Source organism: Mus pahari, chromosome 23 (assembly GCF_900095145.1).
Source record: "Mus pahari chromosome 23, PAHARI_EIJ_v1.1, whole genome shotgun sequence".
Classification (NCBI taxonomy): domain Eukaryota; kingdom Metazoa; phylum Chordata; class Mammalia; order Rodentia; family Muridae; genus Mus; species Mus pahari.
Window position 1 is genome coordinate 40,635,074 of NC_034612.1, and position 22,903 is coordinate 40,657,976.

At 44.5% G+C, this 22,903-nt stretch overlaps 1 protein-coding gene and 1 non-coding gene across 11 annotated transcripts in view; both read left to right on the forward strand.

Annotated features, from left to right (window-relative positions):
- Window positions 1-21,729, forward strand: part of Fry (FRY microtubule binding protein) — a 398,256-nt gene extending 376,527 nt beyond the window's left edge. For 7 of the 10 annotated variants that reach the window (XM_029533782.1, XM_029533775.1, XM_029533774.1 and 4 more), the window contains 7 exons: window positions 661-810; window positions 1,870-1,968; window positions 4,793-4,876; window positions 12,487-12,504; window positions 14,597-14,707; window positions 19,718-19,920; window positions 20,193-21,729. In XM_029533782.1, the coding sequence (XP_029389642.1) occupies window positions 661-810; window positions 1,870-1,968; window positions 4,793-4,876; window positions 12,487-12,504; window positions 14,597-14,707; window positions 19,718-19,920; window positions 20,193-20,451 (924 nt within the window). In that variant the 3' untranslated portion in view covers window positions 20,452-21,729. The remainder of the gene's footprint in view (window positions 1-660; window positions 811-1,869; window positions 1,969-4,792; window positions 4,877-12,486; window positions 12,505-14,596; window positions 14,708-19,717; window positions 19,921-20,192) is intronic. The other 3 variants (XM_029533777.1, XM_029533778.1, XM_021222524.2) reach the window with 1 other exon arrangement.
- LOC115063127 lies at window positions 11,700-11,801 on the forward strand. Its single transcript, XR_003843006.1, has one exon. It is a non-coding gene; the product is annotated as a small nucleolar RNA U13 (small nucleolar RNA).
- Window positions 21,730-22,903: the final 1,174 nt, after the last annotated feature.

Below are 22,903 nucleotides of genomic sequence, written 5' to 3' on the forward strand. Positions count from 1 at the left end.
CTCTCTGAGCTCTTCTCTGTTTCCATATGGATTTTAGTATTTCTTTGCTACAAGTGTTATCATTTCTAGTTTTCTGGGAGGATTTTTGGGATCTTTTATATATCTCTTCCCATATTATCTGCAAATAGGGATAGTTTGACTGTTTCTTCTCCTAGTCATATCTCTTTAATTTTCTTCTTTGGTTATATTGTTCTGGCTAGTGCTTCAAACACTGTGTTGGAAATACTGGGGACAGGTGGTGGCCCTGTCTCCTTCCGAATGTTAATGGCATGACCTTGAGTTTTTCTCCATTGATGATGGTGTTGCCTGTGGGCTTATCGTATATAGCTTTTATTATGTTGCAGTGTGTTCTCTGTGGATCCCCTGGGGCTGTGTACTAGGACTCAAGCTTGGGTCCTCAGTAAGAGGAACATGTTCTCTTAGCTGCTGAGCCATCTCTCTAACCCCATTTTTGTTTTGTTTCTGTTTTTGAGGCATCTCATGTAACACAGGCGGGCCTTGAACTCCTGATCCTCTGTCTCTGCCTCCCCAGTCTTTGATTACAGGTTTGCACCACCATGCCCCAGATTATTTTAAACTTGTGCAACACACATGCAGAGTTACTTTCTACTGTACACGTTGAGCTGGACCTTTGTGAATGATCCCTCTCCTGCCTTGCAGAATATTCAAAAGAGGTTCTGCTTCCTAACCTGTGATGCAGCCAGTTACCTTGGAGACAACCTCCGGGGAATCGGGTCCAAATTTGTCAGCTCTTCCCAGATGCTCACCTCCTGCTCTGAATGCCCTACGCTGTTCGTGGATGCAGAGACGGTGAGTATCCCTGCCCTGGTCAGTATGGTGACACGTTCATGTATGGATTTGTTATTATAGTGTGTGTGTGTGTGTGTGCGTGTGTATGTGCATGTGTGTGTATGTGTGTGTGCATGTGTGTGTGCGTGTGTGTGCATGTGTGTGTGCGTGTGTGTGTGCGCATGTGTGTATGTGTGTGAGCATGTGTATGTACATGTGTGCGTGTGTATGTGTGTGCATGTATGTGTGTGTGCATGTGTGTGCATATGTGTGTGCGTGTGTGTGCATGTATGTGCATGTGTGCGTGTGTGTGTGTGCATGTGTGTGTGCATGTGTGTGTATGTGCATGTATGTGCATGTGTGCGTGTGTGTATGTGCGTGTGTATGTGCATGTGTGCGCGTGTGTGTATGTTCATGTGTGCATGTGCGTGTGTGTATGTGCATGTGTATGTGCATGTGCATGTGTGCGTGTGTGTGTGCATGTATATGTGCATGTGTGTGTGTGTGTACCTTCCGTCTCCTCAGCCCGTCTCCTGAGTTATTCTGACTTTGTCATATAATTGCATGACTCACAGAGGTCACCAGGGAGCCTCTAACTGACTATCAAGTCATGGCTGTAGGAAGAAAACTTTGCAACTCTGACTTGAATTTTTCTTTTCTAGACACAGCCTCCCACATTCTCAGGCTTGTGGTCAGCTATAAGGGGCAGCAAAGTCAGTCTTGCCCACAGCCTGATTGGTCCCTCAGCAAGGAATGCAATATGAAAAATAATTTCATCTTAAATTATTTTAAATGAAAATTAAATACAAAATTAGTTTGCAGATGGAGGTCTGTCTTCCGTAACAAAACAGGAAATATTACTGATCCTGATAACAGAGTCATATATAAAATGGGTATCACATCTTAACATTGGTTTCCAGTGGAAGGTTTGGATTGTAAACTAGTTTCCAGTTCCAGCTGTAGCCAAAGTGGAGCCAAATTCGCTCCTTGCTTCTCCAGCTCCTTCTTTTCTGTTTGTATACTAGACCTTCCTGTTGGTATTTCCATCCGTTTTTAAAGCAAATTGTTTCCTGTCTTTAGCTCCTTTCCTGCGGACTCCTAGACAAGCTCAAGTTCAGTGTGCTGGAACTGCAAGAGTATCTGGATACGTACAACAACAGGAAAGAGGCCACGCTCTCGGTAAGCCTGTGTCTCTGTGCATGGCAGTCAGTTACAACTGAAGGAGCACAGCTGGGGGGTGGGGGTGTCTGTGTGTGTGACTGCGTGTCTGTCTGTGTGGGTGGGGGTGTTTGTGTCTGTGTCTGTGACTATGTGTGTGTATCTGTGTGTGTGTGTCTGTGTGTGTGACTATGTGTATGTATCTGTGTGTGTGTGTCTGTGTGTGTGTGTCTGTCTGTGTGGGTGGGTGTGTCTGTGTCTGTGACTATGTGCGTGTGTCTGTGTGTGTGACTGTGTGTGTGTGACTGTGTATTGCCAGTTCCTACTTCAGAGTGGCAGAACAACATATAATACTGGTTAGAGCCAAATGCATGTGACCTTGGTCAAAAGACCAAGAGGCTCAAACTGAACCAAGAAAAGAGCAATCAATGTTCAGCTTTCCACTTCACCCCACTAAGGTCCCTACGGAGAAACCAGCACATACGTTTTGTATCTGCTCGGTATGTCCCTTGAGATGCATTAGAAGAACTAGTTTCTTGGGCTAGAGAGATGGCTCAGTGATTAAAAGCACTGACTGCTCTTCCAGAGGTCCTGAGTTCAATTCCCAGCAACCACATGATGGCTCACAACCATCTGTAATGGGATCTGATACCCTCTTCTTGGGTGTCTGACGAGAGTAACAGTTTACTCATATAAATAAAATAAATAAATCTTTAAAAAAAAAAAAAAGAAGAACTAGTTTCCTTTGCCCAAGATTTGAATTTAGATCTCCAGTCTGTGACAACACACGTGACCAGAAGTAAGGTGAATTAGAGAAGGCCTTGTTTGATCTTAGAGATCATCATGAAGGGAAGTCAGGGCAGGAACCTGGAAGCAAGAACTGAAGCAGAAGCCATGGAGGGGTGCTGCTTGCTTGCTTGCTTTCCATGGCTCCTTCAGCCTGCTTTCTTACATCACTCAGGACCACCTCCCTAGGGCTGCTACCGCCCACAGTGGACTGGTCCCTCCCACATCAATCACAAGTTAAGAAAATGCCCCCATAGACTTGCCAGCAGATGGAGCTGATGGAGTGGATTTCTCAGCTGAGATACCCTCCTCCAAGCTATGTCTAGGTTTGTGTCAAGTTGACAAAAACACTAACCAGAGCACCTCCTTCTGGTGTTGGCTTCACACAGATCCTCCAGCTCCTGGCTGCTCTGAGCAGCTTCCTTTCCCTGTCCTCCTGACTTCGCTTTGTCTTAGCTGTTCCTCGTGACTCTTTTCTCCCCGCCTCCATGATAGAGCTAGAAGTCATTCCATGCAAACCACCTGCTTTCTGACAGGGAGAGGCCTAGAGACTCAGGGAGTCTGCTGTAAAAAAACGTGACAAGGTGCATGTATGACACCTACTTGTATCTATGACAAGGTGTACGTATAACACCTATTGTAAAGGCGTGTGTATGACACCTACTTGTATCTATGTTCTCCAGTGAAATTCTCCAAACACTGTAAGAAAGAATATGGATTTTGAAGTCAGATGGACTTCAGTTCAAAGCTCAGTTACTATCTCTTATTGGTCATCTGATAATAATATCTCATTGGCAAATTACTGTGAAGTTATGACAATCATAGAAACTGTCATGTCATGAGTCCATTCTGTATGGCTGACAGCTTACTGAGTTGCAGGTTTTCCTGCTGCTGCTGTTGCTACTGTTGTTGTTTTGGTTTGGTTTGGTTTGGTTTTTTTCGAGACAGGGTTTCTCTGTGTAGCCCTGGCTGTCCTGGAACTCACTCTGTAGACCAGGCTGGCCTCGAACTCGAGATTTGCCTGCCTCTGCTGGGATGCTGTTATTGTTCTAACCTCCCATGAGCTTTCTGAGGGCGAACGTTCTAAGACTGCACCATAACTCCCCTGTCTCTTAGATCTGTGGCTTGCCACCTACCTATATTCCCCAGCTTCTCAGCCGTCACCTGGTCAGAGCCATCCTCTCTCTCTGGCTGGTGAAGCGAATTAACCTGTTGGTGAGAAGTGGGAATCTCAGGGCTCACTGTGTTGTGCCTGAAGAGACCATTTCACACTGTGTTAGTACTACCCATATGCTTATGTGGAACCCCTACCATAAGAGCCGAGCTGTGGCTGTAATGGTCTTTCTTCCGGGGCAGAAGCCTGCCCGTGGCAGCCTCCCAATCACAGTGGAGAAGTGGGTATACAGCAAGTCCAGAATATTCTCGCCTGTGAGAAGTATTGGTCCTGTCTCCTAATCTCAGATGTGTGAAATTATTCTAACCATAGAAGTATTTATTTTCATTCATACCTAAATCAGGAATGATCTGGTTTTAAAAAAAAACTCAAAACCAGGCTGGTCTTAAATTCAAAGAGATCGGCCTGCCTCTGCCTCCCAAGTGCCAGGATTAAAGACATGTGCCATCACATCTGGTCATGATATTTTATTTTAAATGACAGGAGAGATGGCTTAGCAGTTTAGAGCACTGGCTGCTCTTGTAGAGGACCCAGGTTTGGTTCCTAGCATCCATATGATGGCTCACAGGCATCTATAACTCTGATCCCAGGAAATATCCAATATATTACATGATTTTACACACACACACACACACACACATATATATATATATATATACATATACAAGTAAATCTTAAAAAGAAACTGTGAACCTCCAGCAGGTATTTTAATTTCAGCAAATCTTTACCCTTTCAAGATTCCTTTCCTAAAAGTCATTCCAGCAAACTTGCATTCACTCTTGTTAAGAAGCATGTTCAAGTCTTCCCAACAAACCCCACAATTTAAATGTCCTCAGGACATCTGTGGATCTACCTATGTCCCATCTCTCTTTTTCTTGACAACAGTGGCTTGCCAACTGTAAGGCAACATTTGCAGGCGGCTCGAGAGATGGAGTGATTACCTGCCAACCCGGGGACTCGGAAGAAAAGGTAACGGACGCCTGTTAAGAGTATGTCTCTCCTGTGGTCTGTCTGGCTCTGTGGTGGTTTTGAGCCTCACAGGAAGCATGGAGCTTGAGAAGGGAAGAGGAGGAAGGCATTGTCTCCCACATTCACATGATACCAAAGGGGAAGACAATGCATCCATACCATGCATGGTTGTGTGTGCATCCATACCATGCATGGTTGTGTATTGATGGGACTGGGGAATTTTTGTTTTTTCCTCTCTGGAAAAATAGCAACATAAGACTAACCTTTTTGCCAGATGCTGTTAAATTTTGCTAATCACTTCCTAAGGAGCCTTTCTTAATCCAGAATATAAAACCACTTCCAGCATTCCTTGCTGGACTGCTTAGTTCCCTCAATGAAATGGTTCATTGAAGTAAAGGAAAGTTATCTATTGACTTGTCCCCAAACACTGCTAAAAAGATGTTCCCACTTAGACTAGCCCTAAGTGCATATCACATACCAGCAGCTGATTACATACATATATGTTACATGATGCAGGAAACTAGGAAGAAGACTGAGATAAAACTATTCATTCTGCCATTAGGTTTTAAGAGCCCCTGTTTGGGTTTTATGGTTCCACCAGAGGTTCTGACCTCCTCTTGTTGTCAGGGAGACAGATGACAATCCAGACATCACAGAGGCATTGCCTGTGGTAAGAAACACAAGCTGTTAGCACACACAGCAGAACCAAGGCATCAGACAGCAGGTAGCCCTGGGAAGGAAGGCTTCCTGGTTGGGAGACAGAAGAGACCTCAGATGTGAACTAGGCGTGAACTAGCTGTGGAAGTTGGTTAGGGTGAAAGGCTTTGTAAAGGTCCTGAGGCAGAAGGGATTGTGATGGTCTAAGAACTAAAGAGAAGTCGTAGGACCCACAAGCACAGAGAGACAGGGCCTGAGAAGCTTCAGCAAGCATCTCAGAAGCCTGGCTGTGAGGGCTGGGCCCCTGCACAGCAACGGCAAACGATCTGATCCGCAATGTGAGCAGCAGCAGGGAAGTGAACAGACGAAGGCTGCTAGGCTGCACCTACCACACGGACAAACTGAAGCTGCGAGGGGCCCTCGAGGGAAAGCTAGGAGGCCTCGACCCAGTCCACGTGCAGCAGGTGTCACGCTGGAATCACATCTCCACTGACAAGGCTTCTCAGATCACACACCCAGGCTGTATCAGCATATAAAGAGCCCAGTGAGGTTTGGGGTGACATTTTTCCACCTAACACCAGTAATCTGGTACCAATTTGGTCACTGTCACCAAACAACTTGAGAGTGCTGAGAGCTGAATGCCCCCATCCTGTCCCTCCGTGAGCCCCGAGATAAGTGACTAAGGATGCCAAAAAGGGATCTGTAAGGCTGAGAAATCTTAGATGGGATTATTAGAGGTAGTTTCTGCTCTTTTCGAGAACACATTTGTTTTTCAGTCTGTAGTCTCCTGAGACTTTTATTTTATTTTGTTTTTAAGACACAGTTTCTCTGTGTAGCCCTGGCTATCCTGGAACCCACTCTGTAGACCAGGCTGGCCTCAAACTCGCAGAAATCTGCCTGCCTCTGCCTCCCAAGTGCTGGGATTAAAGGCGTGCACCACCACCACCCTGCACATTTCTAGAGAGTCTTGATATAGGTTTTAATATAGGCATGTAATGGTGCTACAAAGTAACTCCTTCATAAACAATGCTTACTCAAAGGTGGAGTTCAGAATCACTCTAGGGTTGCCATCAATCCCGATGTGTGCACCTGTGATGTCCTGATTCAGCTGATCTGAATATCACTCACTCACACACACACACACACACACACACACACACACACACACACACACACACTTTTTTTCAACAGATAGGATTCCCTATATAGCCCCAACTGTCCTAAAACTTGCTATGTTGACCAGCTGGCCTCAAACTCATAGAAATCTGCCGACCTCTGCATCCTGTGTGTTGGGAGTAAAGTCATGGGCCACTGTTTGGATACTTCTAAAAAATAAAGTATTACTAGGTTTCACATTTTATGGCCACCTAAGAGGACCTGCCCCTGGCTCCAGCTTGGTTATCCTTTTACTCCGTCATGCTGGCCAAGGTCAGGCCAGAAAATAGTCACCAGGTTAGACCTTGCAATTAGCACAAGCCTAGCTCAGTTTATAGTACAGCTTGTATACAGTGTATAAAAGTAGTTATCTAAGCATTGACTCTGTTATCAGATCCTGTTAACACCCAATAATGAAGATTCAGTTGGGAGAATACATTAATACATTACAGACTTATATTAGGAATATAGGTTGAAACCAATCCCCTGATCTGCTTGGTGAGTGCTAGCCCTACAAATAAGTGGGAACTAAAGCTAGATCATCCTGCTTTCAAATAAACTCACTTCGCTATTTTACTTCTCCCGGGTCTCCGTAGGTCTTCGTTTCTACTGCTTGCTTTTCATTCGCCTTTCGTACTCATTCCCCACAGCACTTCCAGCTCTCTCTTCATGCACACACACACACACACACACACACACACACACACAGGAACATCATAGTTTACACACACACGATCTAAGGATGTTCTAATGTTGCAAGTGATGTCTCGTTAGGGGACGGCCACTGTGCACCTGACCCCCTTAACTGAACCGTGGGCGTGTGGCTCCCGGTACTTGTTGCCGTCCTTGTTGCTCCCGATCTCTCGTACATTTCACTCAGTTTGATGTGGCAGCTCTAGGTATACAGTAAAGGCTTGAGAATAAAAATGAGGGGTAATACTTTCAGGTACTGTGTGCATGTGACCTCATTTGCCCCTTTACGACTGCCCTAATTTGCTCCTCTTGCTATGATTGATGAACACCATGACTGAAAACAACATGGGAGGAGAGAGTTTATCTCACCTTACATCATGTAGCCTCATCACTGAGGGGCTACAAGGCAGGAACTGAAGGAAGGCAAGAACCTGGAGGAAGGAGCCGACGCAGAGACCATGGCAGAATGCCGCTTACTGGCTTGCTCCCCATGCCTTGCTCAGCCTGCCTTCTTACATAACACACGACCATCCACCTGCCTAGGGATGGCACCACCCACAGTAGGCTGGGCCCATCCCATATTAGTCAAGAAAATAACCCACAGACTTGTCCACATACTGGTCTATTGTAGGCGTTTCCCCAACTCGGGTTTCCCTCCTCTCGGGTGACTCTGGTTTGTGTCAAGTTGAAAAACAACAGCAAAAAAACAAAACAAAGCAAAACAAAACAAAAAACCCTATCCAGGAAAGCTACATCCCTCTGCAACTAGGAATTTTTCATTGTGCATTTGAGATGAACTGAATCTGAGTAGCATTCACAGCTTGCCATATTCCCTCTCTCCAAGTTGTCTCTAGCCTACTCCTAGAGGCAGAACACACACATCGGAGGGGGGAAAGGTTGATTGTGGAGTTAGAGAAAAAGGGGGGGGGGGAGCAGCATCTAGTGCGATGCCTTTAACCTGCTAGTAAGGTCAACCAGGTTTACCTCAGCTGGCACTAGCATGCAGTTTCAGATATCCTGCTGGTTCCTGGACCCAGTGGTCACCAGGGAACTTGGGCAACAATCAGTTATCTGGGGAAGATGCTCTTAATCTCATGTATGTAATCAAATTGGAGTCTTAGGCCAGTTATTGACTGAGTCTTCCTGGTGTTAGCAATCGTCTAGGGTGAGACACAGTATGTGCTAAATAGCACGGAGATCAAGCAAGCCGTTTGCTTTTGTCTCGCAAGATCATTTCTGTCCATGTGCATGTACCAGCTTACTTAATGGTGTTTTGGGGTCGTCCCCCACCCCCCTATGCATTCACCAGTCAAGACAGAAAAACCTTTCACGATTTGCAATTTCTCATCAATTAAAAACAGATTCCCACTGGTCCCTCTGTTCTAGAGTAGCTCCCCCTGGTGGTTGAAGCTCACGTAAATTTAGGTCAGGAAGCTAAGGCTCTGGCCAGCTCTGGTCTCTCCTGGCAGTATTTTCAACCTCCACCGTGTAAAGTAGCAAATACCGTTTATCTCTCTGGCTCTGCAGAAGTGTCCCCATGAGAGCTGAAGAGGCTTGTTAGAGTTTATGTCACAGTTGGCATAGTCACGTGCAAGCTGTATTTCTGACTCTGGGTGCAAGCACAAGAATTTACACTCAGCGCATCATGTCCTCAAATCATCATTCCAGCTTTTAGAGTCTCTCTGCAAAAAAAAAAAAAAAAAAAACACTCTGCCTGCCATTTTTCCTGTCTCGATACCGCACAGGAATATGGGCTGCCACCCATGACCTTATACAAGCTGAACAAGTTAAATGTTGAGCCAGGCTGTTCTCCAGTCGGACTGAAACCCTCTAAACCTCAGCCTTCAGATACGGTTCACCTATCTTGTCTTCCAAAAGCATATCTTCTCTCCTAGCCTGGCTAAAGTTATGTCTGCTAGATTTAAAAATAGTAAATACCTCAAGATGTATTGCCCGTATCACAGGCTTTGAGGGTTTTTTGGGGTTTTTTTTTGTTGTTGTTGTTGTTGGTTTTTCGAGACAGGGTTTCTCTGTGTAGCCCTGGCTGTCCTGGAACTCACTCTGTAGACCAGGCTGGCCTCGAACTCAGAAATCTGCCTGCCTCTGCCTCCCGAGTGCTGGGATTAAAGGCGTGCGCCACCACATCCCGGCAGGCTTTGAGGTTTTTGACTTTGAAATATATTCATGAACAAGACTGAAAAAAACACATTTTTTTTCTTTTGGACAAACAAAATGGCTGTCAACCGAAGATGTAGATTGTTGGCACAGAGCTTGCCTATCATGTGCAAAGCCTTGGGTTCAATCCCCAGCACTTCAAAAATTAAAAAAAAAAAAAAAAAAAAAAGCAGGAAAGAGGGAAGGAAGGGATGAATGAATGGTAGGCAGCAGTTGTCACTGTATCAAGCCCAATTAGCATTAAGAGGTAAGTGACTAGCTCTCCTGCGTGCTTAAATTTCATACACTCACATGCTAAGACACAAAGAAATTCTTTTTTCAAGACTGAGTTTCTCTGTGTAGCCCTGGCTGTCCTGGAACTCACTCTGTAGACCAGGTTGGCACCGAACTCAGAAATCTGCCTGCCTCTGCCTCACAAGTGCTGGGATTAAAGGCGTGCGCCATCACTGCCCAACACAAAGAGATTCATCAGTAGCCCAAGTTACTTTCTATATAGAATCTAAACTTTATCCCTGCCTTAGTCAGGGTTTCTATTCCTGCACAAACACCATGACCAAGAAGCAAGTTGGGCAGGAAAGGGTTTATTCAGCTTACACTTCCACATTGCTATTCATCACCAAAGGAAGTCAGGACTGGAACTCAAGCAGGTCAGGAAGCAGGAGCTGATGCAGAGGCCATGGAGGGATGTTCCTTACTGGCTTGCTTCTCCTGGCTTGCCCAGCCTGCTCTCTTATAGAACCGAGGACCACCAGCCCAGGGATGCCACCACCCACCATGGGCCCTCCCACCCTTGATCACTAATTGAGAAAATGCCTTACAGCTGAATCTCATGGAGGCATTTCCTCAAGGGAGGCTCCTTTCTCTATGATAACTCCAGCTGTGTCAAGTTGACACACAAAACCAGCCAGTGCAGTTCCATTTAGCTCACACATGTGACTTTTCAACCATTAGCTAAGATACAGTAAGTCAGACATAGCCGAGCATGCCTATAACTCCATCACTCAGGATCCAGAGGCAGGGGGACTAAAATCTCAAGTCCAAGGCTGTCTTCAAACTTGCAGCAGTCCTCCTGCCTCAGCCTCCCAGAGTGCTGGGCTCATAGTCATATGCCACTGTGCCTGCTTCTGTTCTGTGATCTGCAAACTTCCTGCCTCTCTGTTGTTTAGGATTTCTTTTTTTTTTTTTTAAGATTTATGAATTTATATGAGTACACTGTAGCTGTCTTCAGACACACCAGAAGAGGGCATTGGATCCCTGTTCCAGATGGTTGTGAGCTATCATGTGGTTGCTGGGAATTGAACTCAGGGCCTCCGGAAGAGCAGCCAGTGCTCTTAACTGTTGAGCCATCTCTCCAGCCCACAACACAGGCTTTAAGGCATTTCTCTTTCAAAGATTTAGAGAAATTCATGACCAGAATCTACAACAAAACTCAAAAAAACTCAGTAAATTTACAGTCACTTCACAGCTATCAGGGCCATGTGGTATTTATGATAGGTGGAGGGAAGGAGACCAGGAGTCAGAGGTGGGGGTCTAGGTGCACCTTCAGTAGCATCTGTAGCCACTGGGATGAGTTGACAGTTACGCTAGTCACTGGACAGTGTCTTTAAATACACTACATTAAACTGATAGCCCAAAAGTGTGGGGGTTCATTTTTTGTTTTTGTTTTAAGTATTTTCTGTGCCAAGGACTACAAAGAGCGTAAGATAGGTCCTTAAATATTTTGAAAGTTCAGAACCAAGATTTATGGACTCATAGTTGGTATTAATGAAGCTGATGTTTAGGGCAGGGACTGAGATAGCCTCTTACTCTAAGCCCAGGTTGGCCCCAAGCTCTCAGTCACCTTGTGTCTGCCTCCAGAGTGCTGGAACCACTGATGTGCTCCGCAAGGCCTGGTCTAAACTGATTTTGAAAAAAAATTTTAAACATTTCTTTCAGATTGTAGTACCCCCATCCCATCTACCAAAAATTTTCACAAACTGATTATATACTTACGATGTCATTGGTGACATTTACAAAATGGTAGTTGTAGCTGAACGTGACACCCTTGGTAAATTTTCAATATCTTAAGTTAATACCTAGTTCTGGATTGCTTTTAGGAATTATTTAGTAGATAAAAATAATTATAAATTTTATTTACTGATTTTTTTTTTTTTGGTTCATAAGTGTGATGATTGGGTATTCACACATTGTGGGACATGTCCCTCCCACGGACATTGTTACAATATTAGCAATTGCATATGAGAAAACTATCTTTGTAAATAATCAGAAATAAAACGCATGGAAATATTGGGAGTAGCATGCTCAAAGGCAGTTTACTCCTCTGAGACAGCGCTCTCTAGCAGTCTCCTACTGCACGCTCTCAGTCTGAGGGACGGGAAATATCGGTGATTGGGAGTGTGCCCTAATCTTGCCAAAGGTCTGGGTTTAGTTCCCAGCATGAATGTTGGGTGACTCAGCTGCTTGTCCCTCCAGCTCTTGTGGGACTCCAATGCCTCTGGTCCCCAAGGGTACCAACACTCATGTGCACAGACCCACATGCATGACCAATAGGAAAGGCAATCCAACTGGCGCGGGGGGGGGGGGAGCGGGGAGGTGGCGGTTCTTTAGATTTCTCAGTTCCACTCACATTAGTGCACTCGAATCTTCAACAACAATAACAACAACAACAAAAGTTGCTTCTGGTGTCCCAGATAGTCTCGGGCGATCCCAAGGACTGAAAGCCGCATTTGTTCAGAGCCGCGTTGCCCACTAACGCTTGTTTTCACCAGACCGCTGTGCATGTTGAATGGGTACCACACTGGCAAGCGCTGGCCAGGTCTGGGCCAGCCGAGCTAACACTGCTGAGGACAGCTGTGCTCTCTGTCGCATGCCACACTGACCCTATACTCTCTTTCCTTTCCTTCGTCTCCTGCACCATGCTTGCTGCGTAGCAAATGGAATCTCTTGCAGTAAGTTAACTTTCTTTCCTATTCTTTGTCCACTGAGGCACGGACCCATGGCGAGCCTTATTTTGACTGTTAACCGTTGTATCTTTCAGCATGGTTTCCCTTTTTGGTTTAATTTTCTTTTCTTTGGTAGATTGAGATGTGGCAGCTTATCTGTACGGAGCCTTCTGAACTGTTTTCTCTCCCAAACAGAAACCTACCTTGCTATGAATCCTCATTGTCTCAATGGAAATTTTTAAACAACAAATACCACCATTTGGCATTTAGGAAAATCAAGAGTTTTCATGGCTAGGTTTCACCCTAATTGGGAAGAAAACGTTATTTTTTTTTTAACACTTTTTAAAGTTAATTCGCAAGATAGTTACATTCCATACCAGATTTTAAAAGGTTCCCTTTTAGAGAGAGAGAGAGAGAGAGAGAGAGAGAGAGAGAGAGAGAGAGAGATTAACTTATCAAAAGGAATTTTACATTTAAACCAAAGACCTAGCCAGATTCAACTAATTCTTCACTCTAAAACTATTTGCCAGTATTTGGGGAATGGGGAAAAGAGAAAGTCTAAACAGAATTAGTTTTCTCTTAGAAGGAGGGAAGAGTTGGGGAAAGGGGGACGCTTCATTCAGCATAGTCATATATGTATATAGATATAGATATATAGATATAGTTAGCATCAATTTTAGTAACTTAAAAATCAGTATCAAGTCAAGCAGTGGTAGCACATGCCTTTAATTCCAGCACTCTGGAGGCAGAGGCAGGTGGATCTCTGTGAGTTCGAGGCCAGCCTGGTCTACAGAGTGAGTTCCAGGACAGCCAGGACTATACAGAGAAACCCTGTCTTGAAAAACAAAAACCAAAACAAAAAATCAAAATCAAAGGACATCAGTGATAGCAACAGAATATACTCCATAAAACTGAAAAATCTTACAATGTATCCTTCGCCAGATCTAGGGGAAAGTGTTTTTGTTTGTTTGTTTTTAAGACTTATTGATTTTATGTATGTGAGTACACCATTGCTGTACAAATGATTGTGAGCCTTCATGTGGTTATTGGGAAATAAATTTTTAGGACCTCTGCTCACCCCGGTCAACACAGCAAGCCCTGCTTGCTTCGGCCCAAAGATTTATTTATTATTACACATAAGTACACTGTAGCTGTCTTCAGACTCACCAGAAGAGGGCGTCAGATCTCATTATGGGTGGTTGTGAGCCACCACGTGGTTGCTGGGATTTGAACTCAGGACCTTCGGAAGAGCAGTCAGTGCTCTTACCCACTGAGTCATCTCACCGGCCCGGGAAATCATTTTAATTTGCCTCTATGTTCAGCTCTGAGCTGAGCTCTCTATAGCCCCTGAGTACAGGTCCCGTTTACCTTGGCTTCCTGTGGCCTCTTCCAAACCTAACAGTGGAGTCTTTGCACATCTGATTTATAGCAGATGGAGAATACCGAGCCCTGATCTAGTGTGCCAAAGGCTCTCCCCCTCCTCTGTTACACCCCATCGTCTCTGAGCACTAACCCACTGTTGATATAAGGCAGGCTGCATAGAGGATCTCAACTCCGAGAGTGCTGTGCACCCTGGTAGTGGCATGACTTGAGTTTCCTTGCTCATCTCTTGCACACTGTGTGGCTTGTACTTCTGCGGACTTCAGGAGTGGCTGCCCCCTCAAGGCATCCCAGACTTACACAGTCCTTTCCCAAATCGCAACTCAACTTAGAGACTTAACACCTAGAACTAGTTAGTATTTTGCCCGTTGGCTCTTCCTTTAATAAAAAAGGATTCTTGGCTATTTAAAAGCAGTTTGTATCTTATAAAAAAAAAAAATCAACACAAACGCTCAGGGATAATTTATAGGTATTTCGTTGGCATATACAACTGAAATGTGGTTTCCCCCCCCCATTCCTTTTTATAGCCCATCCTAATTAGTCATTCGGTGTCATATAAAAAGCAGCATTCTGTATTGTACTGTGACCATCTCGCCGATGCTACTGAATGGGTTTGGGTTCGTTTTATTTGGAATAGAAACACTCCTCACAGCTTTGCGGGTTGAGCTTTAACAGCTGTTTCTCCTTCCCGTGTGCCCTCCCCGCCCCCACCCCGTAGCAACTGGAGCTGTGTCAGAGGCTGTACAAACTGCATTTCCAGCTGCTCCTGCTCTATCAATCCTATTGCAAGCTCATCGGCCAGGTGCATGAAGTGAGCTCTGTGCCCGAGGTGAGTCCCCGAACCACTTAGTGGTTTTCTTATTGGTTTTGTTTTGTTTTTCCTCTGTCCTCCACCCTACTCATAATGGTACAAATCAGGTCCCTCTTTGTTTGGTGTTGCTAGAAATATTAAAAAAAAAAAATTAAAAAAAAAAGATCCGGCATGTTCCCATGCTTGCGCCTCTGTCCCAGTGATCTGGCCAGACATGCACTGGCAGGCAATGGCAGACCTGTTTTTACCGTGTAGAAGCTCTGACTCAGAACTCCACTATCTCTCCACCCAACTCGCTAAGTTCCCACCCATGGGCAGGTTGCGACCACGCCAATCCCAGGCTTCAGATCCCCCACGACCTTTGTGGTACACATCTCGAAGACCCACGCTTGCCGCAGTACCTTTCTCTCTTGAACCCAGCCGTAGCATGAAGGAAAACACCACATGAACTTAGTTCAGAAACAATGGGAACTCAATCTCTGGGAACAATAACTAAAACCTAATCTTATAAGCCTTATTAAATTCTGATTCCTCCAGTGGCGAATCCTTGTAGATCCGCCATGATACTAGGAAACTCTAGCAGCTACATCTTACCCCTCTGCTGTCCCCATTGCAAAACGGACCTAACTCTCTCCTGCTTCCTCTCTTCCTCCGTCCAGCCCAGAAGGCCTGCCTACTCACCCAGTGATTGGCTCCTTTATTCATTAGGTGATTAGTTCATAAGAAGCCACCTGAGTATGTCACACATTCCTCATTCCAGACAGACTCTCTTGGGAGAGCAAGCAACCCAGAGCCACCACAAGATTCCCCCCTTTCTGATCCAATAAAAAACAAAACCTTTCTCTCAATATAGAGCACAACTATTACCATTTTGTAATTTATAAGGTATAAGATACCTCACACCCAGTCCATCAACTTTGTCATTAAGATGGAACATTGTCATCTGTCCTAAATTAAAAGACTTATCATTCTACACCTGACTCATCTCCTGGCTTTAGATTGTATGCCATCTGAAACCCATCTTCTCAAATCTGTTCTCTCAATGTAAATAGCCTGGGTTGGGTATTTACTATAGACTATAAGTGGTTTGTAAACCTCATCAGAAATCCGAGAATGACCTACATTAACTGAAAATATATAGGAAGCCTAACACAGCTTCCAGAACTGAGACAAATTGTAGAGACAGCTGCCTACCTATACTGCCCCAGTAAGTCAGGAAGATGGAGTATGTATGTCTTCAGCCTTCTGGCCCAGGATCATCTGATAGACCCAGAGAGACAGGATATTAAGGACTAGCCTACTTTGACTCAGCAGAATCAGGCTGTCCTAACCTGTAATTGTGTCCTTTCTTTGGACAGTATTATGTCTGTAGATGAATGAGGCAATTCTTGCATAATTGCTGACTCGCCACAACTGGAGTAACTCAAAGATGTTCAGTTTCTTCTTTAAATCCAAGACAGGGAAAGCTCTCAGGAGCAGACTGGTCTCAACAACAAACGAATAAATAACATTCAATGTCACAATCTCTGGACTTCTGACGTTTTTGAAAACCAACTATCTCTGTGAAGTAATCTGGACTGTTCTCTGTCGACTACTCTCAGCCATTTCTGATTACAGTCTCCGAAAACACCCTAACAGTAACCACAGAGCCATGAATTTGCTACTTGGACCTTAACCCACAGGCTTCCTATATATTTTGTGCCAATGAAAACCTTGATTTTGCATCAAAATAAATTCTATACCAAAATAAGAAATTTATGACTTCAGCTTAGTAACAATTAAAAAGATTTCTACCAAATAAGATTATGGCTATGCAATCAATTTTAGCTATTCCTCCTTATTCCGATTATGACCATTTCTACATTCCCTAGAAAGACAACCTATAATAACCACCTCTAGCCCCAAAACCCAGGGAACTGGGGTGACAACTCTTCATAACGTCTTCAAGCTGAATATGGGCGTTGAGATATTTTAAATTGGGGGGAGGGTTAGGGAAAATAGGGGAGCTGTTTGGCCTTAAGAAGGCAACCACGATTGATTTAGTCTCTGAGGCCTGTGTTCTGACTGGATCTGGCTGAAAGCCCAAGAGATCAGGAGTTCAGGCAGGTCAGTTCAGCGTGTCTGAGGATGAAATTCACCAAGGCTGTATATTCTGTAATATATAAATCTCAAAGCAAAATTTCAGTATCATCAAGATAACCTCTTTGTTCGATTCTCTGGAATCTAGTTCTCAGGGGGTCTCCCTCTATCAAATCTGATCCATATCACTCTGGAAGGTGTAAACACCTTAATCACCTTTTCCAAAAACACAAAGACAAAACCTTTTTCCCAAATCAGCATATCCTTGAGCCAGTAATCAGAAAATCCTTCATTTAGACCTCTCTCCCAGAGGAATAATACAACCACGAAACTCATCACACCCATCTTGAAAATCAAAGCAATCTACAACAGATGAAGTAAACTAAGACACTGTATGTGCCTATACTAGGCCTTTCCCACCCTGCCAAGCATGAAAAGACACTCAAGATTCCTGTGGAGCCCATGTTAGCAGAATATGAAGTTCCTATGGCTGGTTAAATAATCTGTACCATTGTATTAGTCAGGGTTCTCTAGAGTCACAGAACTTACGGATATGCTCTATATAGTAAAGGAATTTATTGATGACTTAACAGTCTGCAGTCCAAATCCCAACAATGGTTCAGTAGTAGCTGTGAATGGAAGTCCAAGGATCTAGCAGTTGCTGAGTCCCACATGGCAAGAAGGCGAAAGAGCGAGAGCCAGACTCCCTTCTTCCAATGTCCTTATATGGTCTCCAGCAGAAGGTATAGCCCAGATTAAAGGTGTGTGCCACCACACCTTTAATCCCAGATGACCTTGGACTCGGAGATCTCCCTGTAGCAACTATGCCTCAAGATCTCCATACCAAGATTCAGATCAGCTCCAGCAGAAGGTGTAGCTCAGGTTAAAGGTGTGTGCTACCACACCTTTAATCCCTTGAACTCAGAGATCTCTCTGTCTTAATATTCTGGAATCCATAGCCACTGTGCCCCAAGATCTAGATCAGAAACTTCTATCTCCCAGCCTCCAGATTAGGGTCACTGGTGAGCCTTCCAATTCTGGATTGTAGTTCATTCCAAATATAGTCAAGTTGACAGCCAGGAATAGGCACTACAACCATCTTTCCGTTTGGCCCTCTGCCCAGAGCCACAGACATATTTTATCAATACCTTTATCATCTCTTGTCTGTTAAACTCTCTACCTGGAGCCACACACATAGATAGTTAATACCTGTTCAAGGCAGGCAATGATTATCACTGCTCTCTCTACTCTGGAGTCAGTGACTAATATTCCCTATCCTAATTCAAATTAAAACAATCCAAAACAAATGAAGTAAACTAAAATAATGTATGTGCCTATACTTAGGCCTTTCCTATGTTGCCAAGAGGATATAAAATCCAATATTCCCGTGGAGCCCATGTTAAACAGAATGTGAGTACCCTGCAAGACAAGTAAAGCAATTTTATATCATCTTATGGTTCGGCTCTCTGCCTAGAGCAGCCGACTTGTTATACCAATTATTTGTTCAGCTCTCTGCCTGGAGCCACAGACATTTATTTTATTAATACCTGTTCACTACCCTCTCTGCTTGAAATCAGTGACGAATTTTCTCTATCCTAATTCCGAACCATAGGCGAAATTCTCCACATGATTCAGACAAAAATCCACATATAAATCTATCTTAAAAACAAATAATTCCAACTTTATAAATTCACAGTTCAATCAGTCTCTGCCCCAAGAAGTAGGCAACTTCCATTCTACAGCTCTCTGACTCAGAGCAGCCTGTATTCCTCACAGCATGGAACCTCAGAATCTATGTTTCAATTCCCCTCCCTTGAGTCCATGTGACTCCTCTCAGAGCTACCCAGCTACTCACGGAAAAAGAAAGGAAGGAAGGAAGGAAGGAAGGAAGGAAGGAAGGAAGGAAGGAAGGAAGGAAGGAAGGAAGGAGAAAGAAAGAAAAGAAAGAAAGAAAGAAAGAAAAAGAAAGAGAAAAGAAATGAAATAAAACTCTAACTCTCAGGCTAATAATCTTAAATTTCTAGTGTATTCTTGCTCAACGCATTGGTTTGCCACCTGTTGCAGCAAATATTGAAAAGAGATTAAGCCAGCATCTTTCCACTCTTGTGCCTCTGCCCCTGCAGCCTGGCCAGCCATGCACTGGTGGGCAATGGCCGACCTGTTTTTATCTTGTGGAGATTGACTCAGAACTCCACAGTTTGGTTTTTTGGTTTTTTTGTTTTGGGGTGTCCCCCCCATCCCCACCCCCACCCCCACATACAATTATTATTTTGTTCAAGCACAAGTGAGAAAGAAATACATTTCTATTCTCGACTCTGAATGGTTTTCTAGAACAGGACCACAACTAAGAGGGAGAGAGTGAGGTAGCCCCACATTTGGAGGGCAAATCCCCTTACCCCTCCAGTTACCCTGGATGCTACACATCACCCCGCTGGGTTTTGTCCTCGGCATGTAGCCTTTAACACTTGCCCTTATCATGAGGTAAGAATGTCTTCAGGCTTCTGCTCCTTGCTTTAGCATCGGGATGCTCTAGTGCATCTGAATGTAAAAATTAAAATCATCTGAGTGCACCGCTTCTAAATGGGCTCCAGTTCTCCTAGGACAGAAAGCAAAGGGATAGTGATGTGCACCGGGGAAGTGTGGAGAGCGTATACCTGACAGTGGTTCAATATTTATATAACCCAAACCTTTATGTTTGCCACACTGGCCAGTGGGGTTTTGTTATTGTTCTGTCTGTTCTGAGGCAAGGTCTCACTGGTAGCCCAGGCTAACCTCACTGGGTAGCATAGGCTGGCCTCAAATTCCTATTGATCCTCCTGCCTCACTCTTCCAAGTACTGGGATTGCAGGCATGTTCCACCATACCCAGCTCCCTCATTTATACAGATACTGAATCTCTCCTTAACCAGACCCTCATGACCAAACTTCTGTCCCTGTTTCTTTGAAACAGCTGCTGAACATGTCCAGAGAACTGAGTGATCTGAAGAAGAACCTGAAAGAGGCCACTGCAGCCATCGCCACAGACCCACTGTACATCGAGGGGGCGTGGTCAGAACCAACCTTCACCTCCACAGAGGCGGCCATCCAGTCCATGCTGGAGTGCCTGAAGAACAATGAACTTGGCAAAGCCCTGCGGCAGATCAAGGAGTGCAGGTGGCTCCACCATTCCTCCCAGGGGAGCTTGTGGGAAGCACAGACTTAATCCTGCCCGTTTAGTGGTTAGGGACCACTGTTCTTCCATAGGATCCAAGTTCAGGTCCCAACACCCACATGGCAGCTTCCATCAATCTGTTGATTTCCGTTCCAGGGAATCCAGTGCCCCCTGCTGGTCACTGTGAGCACTGCGCGCATTTTTATACTAACCAAGACTCCTACCTCGCCAAATCCATGCCTCTAAATCTTTGCTATTCTTTCTTCCCCCACAGAAGCCTGTGGCCCAACGACATCTTTGGAAGCAGTTCTGACGATGAGGTCCAGACACTCCTGAATATTTATTTCCGTCACCAAACTCTGGGACAGACGGGTACTTATGCGCTGGTGGGGTCTAACCACAGCCTGACTGAAATCTGCACGAAGCTCATGGAGCTGAACATGGAGATCCGGGACATGATCCGCAGGGCCCAGAGCTACCGGATCCTCACAGCCTTCCTCCCAGACTCCAGTGTGTCCGGCACTAGTCTCTGACAGGAGCCTCCCGTCCCCCATGGCTTCTAAGCTTGCAGTGCTGCCATGCTGGGGCGACCTCCTTCAGTGTCTTCTCAGCCTTCGCAAGGCTTGGACGGACCATTCCCCTCTTCTTAACCTGTAGACTTTTTCTAAAGAAGATGACTCAACTTCCAATGTGTAGCAATACTGTCCAAACCGAGGCAGCCTAGGACCTCGTGACACAGACAGACTCTACCCATCCTGATGTGTGGCTACCCTTCACCAAGCGAATGCAACCAACCCACTCCTGGAGACATGACTTCTGTTGCGTTACCAAAGCTGACCACACAGAACGACCCAGTCCTTTCTAGAGACAGTTTTAGATTGGCAAAAGTGCAATGCTTTTCTTCACATGAAAAAAAATTATATTCTAAAGCTTGTATATTCATTCCCTTTTTTTTCACCTATTTTGCTTCCTTTGGGTTTTCTTTTTTCTTTTTCATTCTTTTCTTTTTTTTCTTTCTTTTTTTTTTTGTGGGATCTGTTTGTTTGGTTTAGTGAGTTGCAAAAAGGGGGCAGGCAGAATGAAGCTGGCCACTGAAACCCTATGAGATGGTCAAAAGCTGACAGCCTGTGTGATTGAAAAGGGAATTGTAAATGAATTACAATTTAATATACACTGTATCTAAACGAGGCTGCTAGAAAGTACCTTTCTGAAGTTGCTAGGCTACTGTTTCTGAAAAACCCCTGGATCTCTCTGTGCCAGGAGAGATCCAGGTGGGTTCTTTTTAAGGATCATGGCTGCTTTTTACAAAAAGGTTGCTTTAATAAGCATTATTTATACTACAGAAGAATGAGTGTCCGTTGGCATTACCTTTGCCATTTTGTAGAAAAGCAGATTCTCCACAAAAGTCCCAAGTCGTTTCCTCTGTCTGCATGCATCCCTTAGTAGCCATTTGGATAGCCGGAAGTAGAGTCATAAAGGGAAGATATGAGTTGCCACCTTACGAATGATGTCATATTTTATTTGTAATATATGTGTAAAGGGTCTTTCTAAAAAGGTCCTTCCTCAAACCCATCACTGTCGAATGTTAGATGTGGGCATGTGATCTGTTGCACATCCAAAGCATATTCAGAGTTGATCTTTGTAACTTATTCACTGTGTAAATACATTTAAAGTTTTTGTGATGTGATCTCGGTTGATAATTCTGTTCAGAATTGCCTTTAGATTACAAAAAGAGAAGAAGGAAAAAAAAAGACGAAAGACATGTTGATCATGGATTTTATTTCTAGTGAAATTAAAATATTTGCCTTTGATATTTGTGTTTTTACATGCGGCTGTCACCATGACAACCTTGGGCAGACTCTGTGCTTGTGTGCTGTGAATGACAAACACCGCTGTTGTGCAGTGTACGGCCCCTGGATCTAGAGAGAGGTACAACGTCCTTGGGATTAGGTGCCATAACAAGAATGTGATTTTTCTTTATACTATGTAGACTTATCACTTTACATGTGTGTACACCTGAGTGTGTGGATGTGTGCCATGTTAATGCTGTAGCCTGGGGAGGCAGGAAGAAAGCGTTGCAGTTACAGGTGACTGTGGACACCACATGGATGCTGGGAATCAAACCTTGGTCCTCTGTGAGAGAGCCCCCAGTGCTCTTAACGACTGAGCCATCTCCCCAGACCCGATCCCTTTTGTAATTTGTTTTTTTAAAGATTTATTTATTTATTATATGTAAGTACACTGAGCTGTCTTCAGACACTCCAGAAAAAATCATCAGACCTCATTACGGATGGTTGTGAGCCACCATGTGGTTGCTGGGATTTGAACTCGGGACCTTCGGAAGAGTAGCCAGTGCTCTTAATCGCTGAGCCATCTCTCCAGACCCCATTGTTATTTTTAATTCTGTGTGCAAGTCTGTGCATGGGAATGCACACTTGAGTACAAACCAGGAATCTGGTCCTCCTGAAGCCGGACTTCAAACACTCGTGAACTGCTTGAGCCAGTCACTATGACTTTAACTCAGGGCCTCTACAAGAACCACATGGGCTCTAACCACTGAGGGATCTCTCCAAACCCAAGACTGTAACTTTCAATCATGTCTTATTGACCAAAGAGAAAAATCACGAAAACAGAAACATATAAATGAATTTTATGAGCATAATACTTCCTTGACCCCAAGAATGCTCTTCTAAAACAATAAGAAGTTTCTCTGTTCTCATTGTCTTTCAAGACAGGATTTCTCTGTGTAGCCCTGGCTGTCCTGGAACTCAGAAATGTGCCTGCCTCTGCCTCCCAAGTGCTGGGATTAAAGGCTTGCGCCACCACTGCGAAGTTCCCCTTGCTTCTCTGTTTTCTAAAAGACTAAGTTGTTGACAAAGTAGCAACTCCATTTCCCATCCTGACTGTAGTGCTAGTCTCCATGTACCTTCCGACTGCAGGTTGGTCTCCCTGCGCCATCCCACTTAATGTCTCCGTGCACCACCC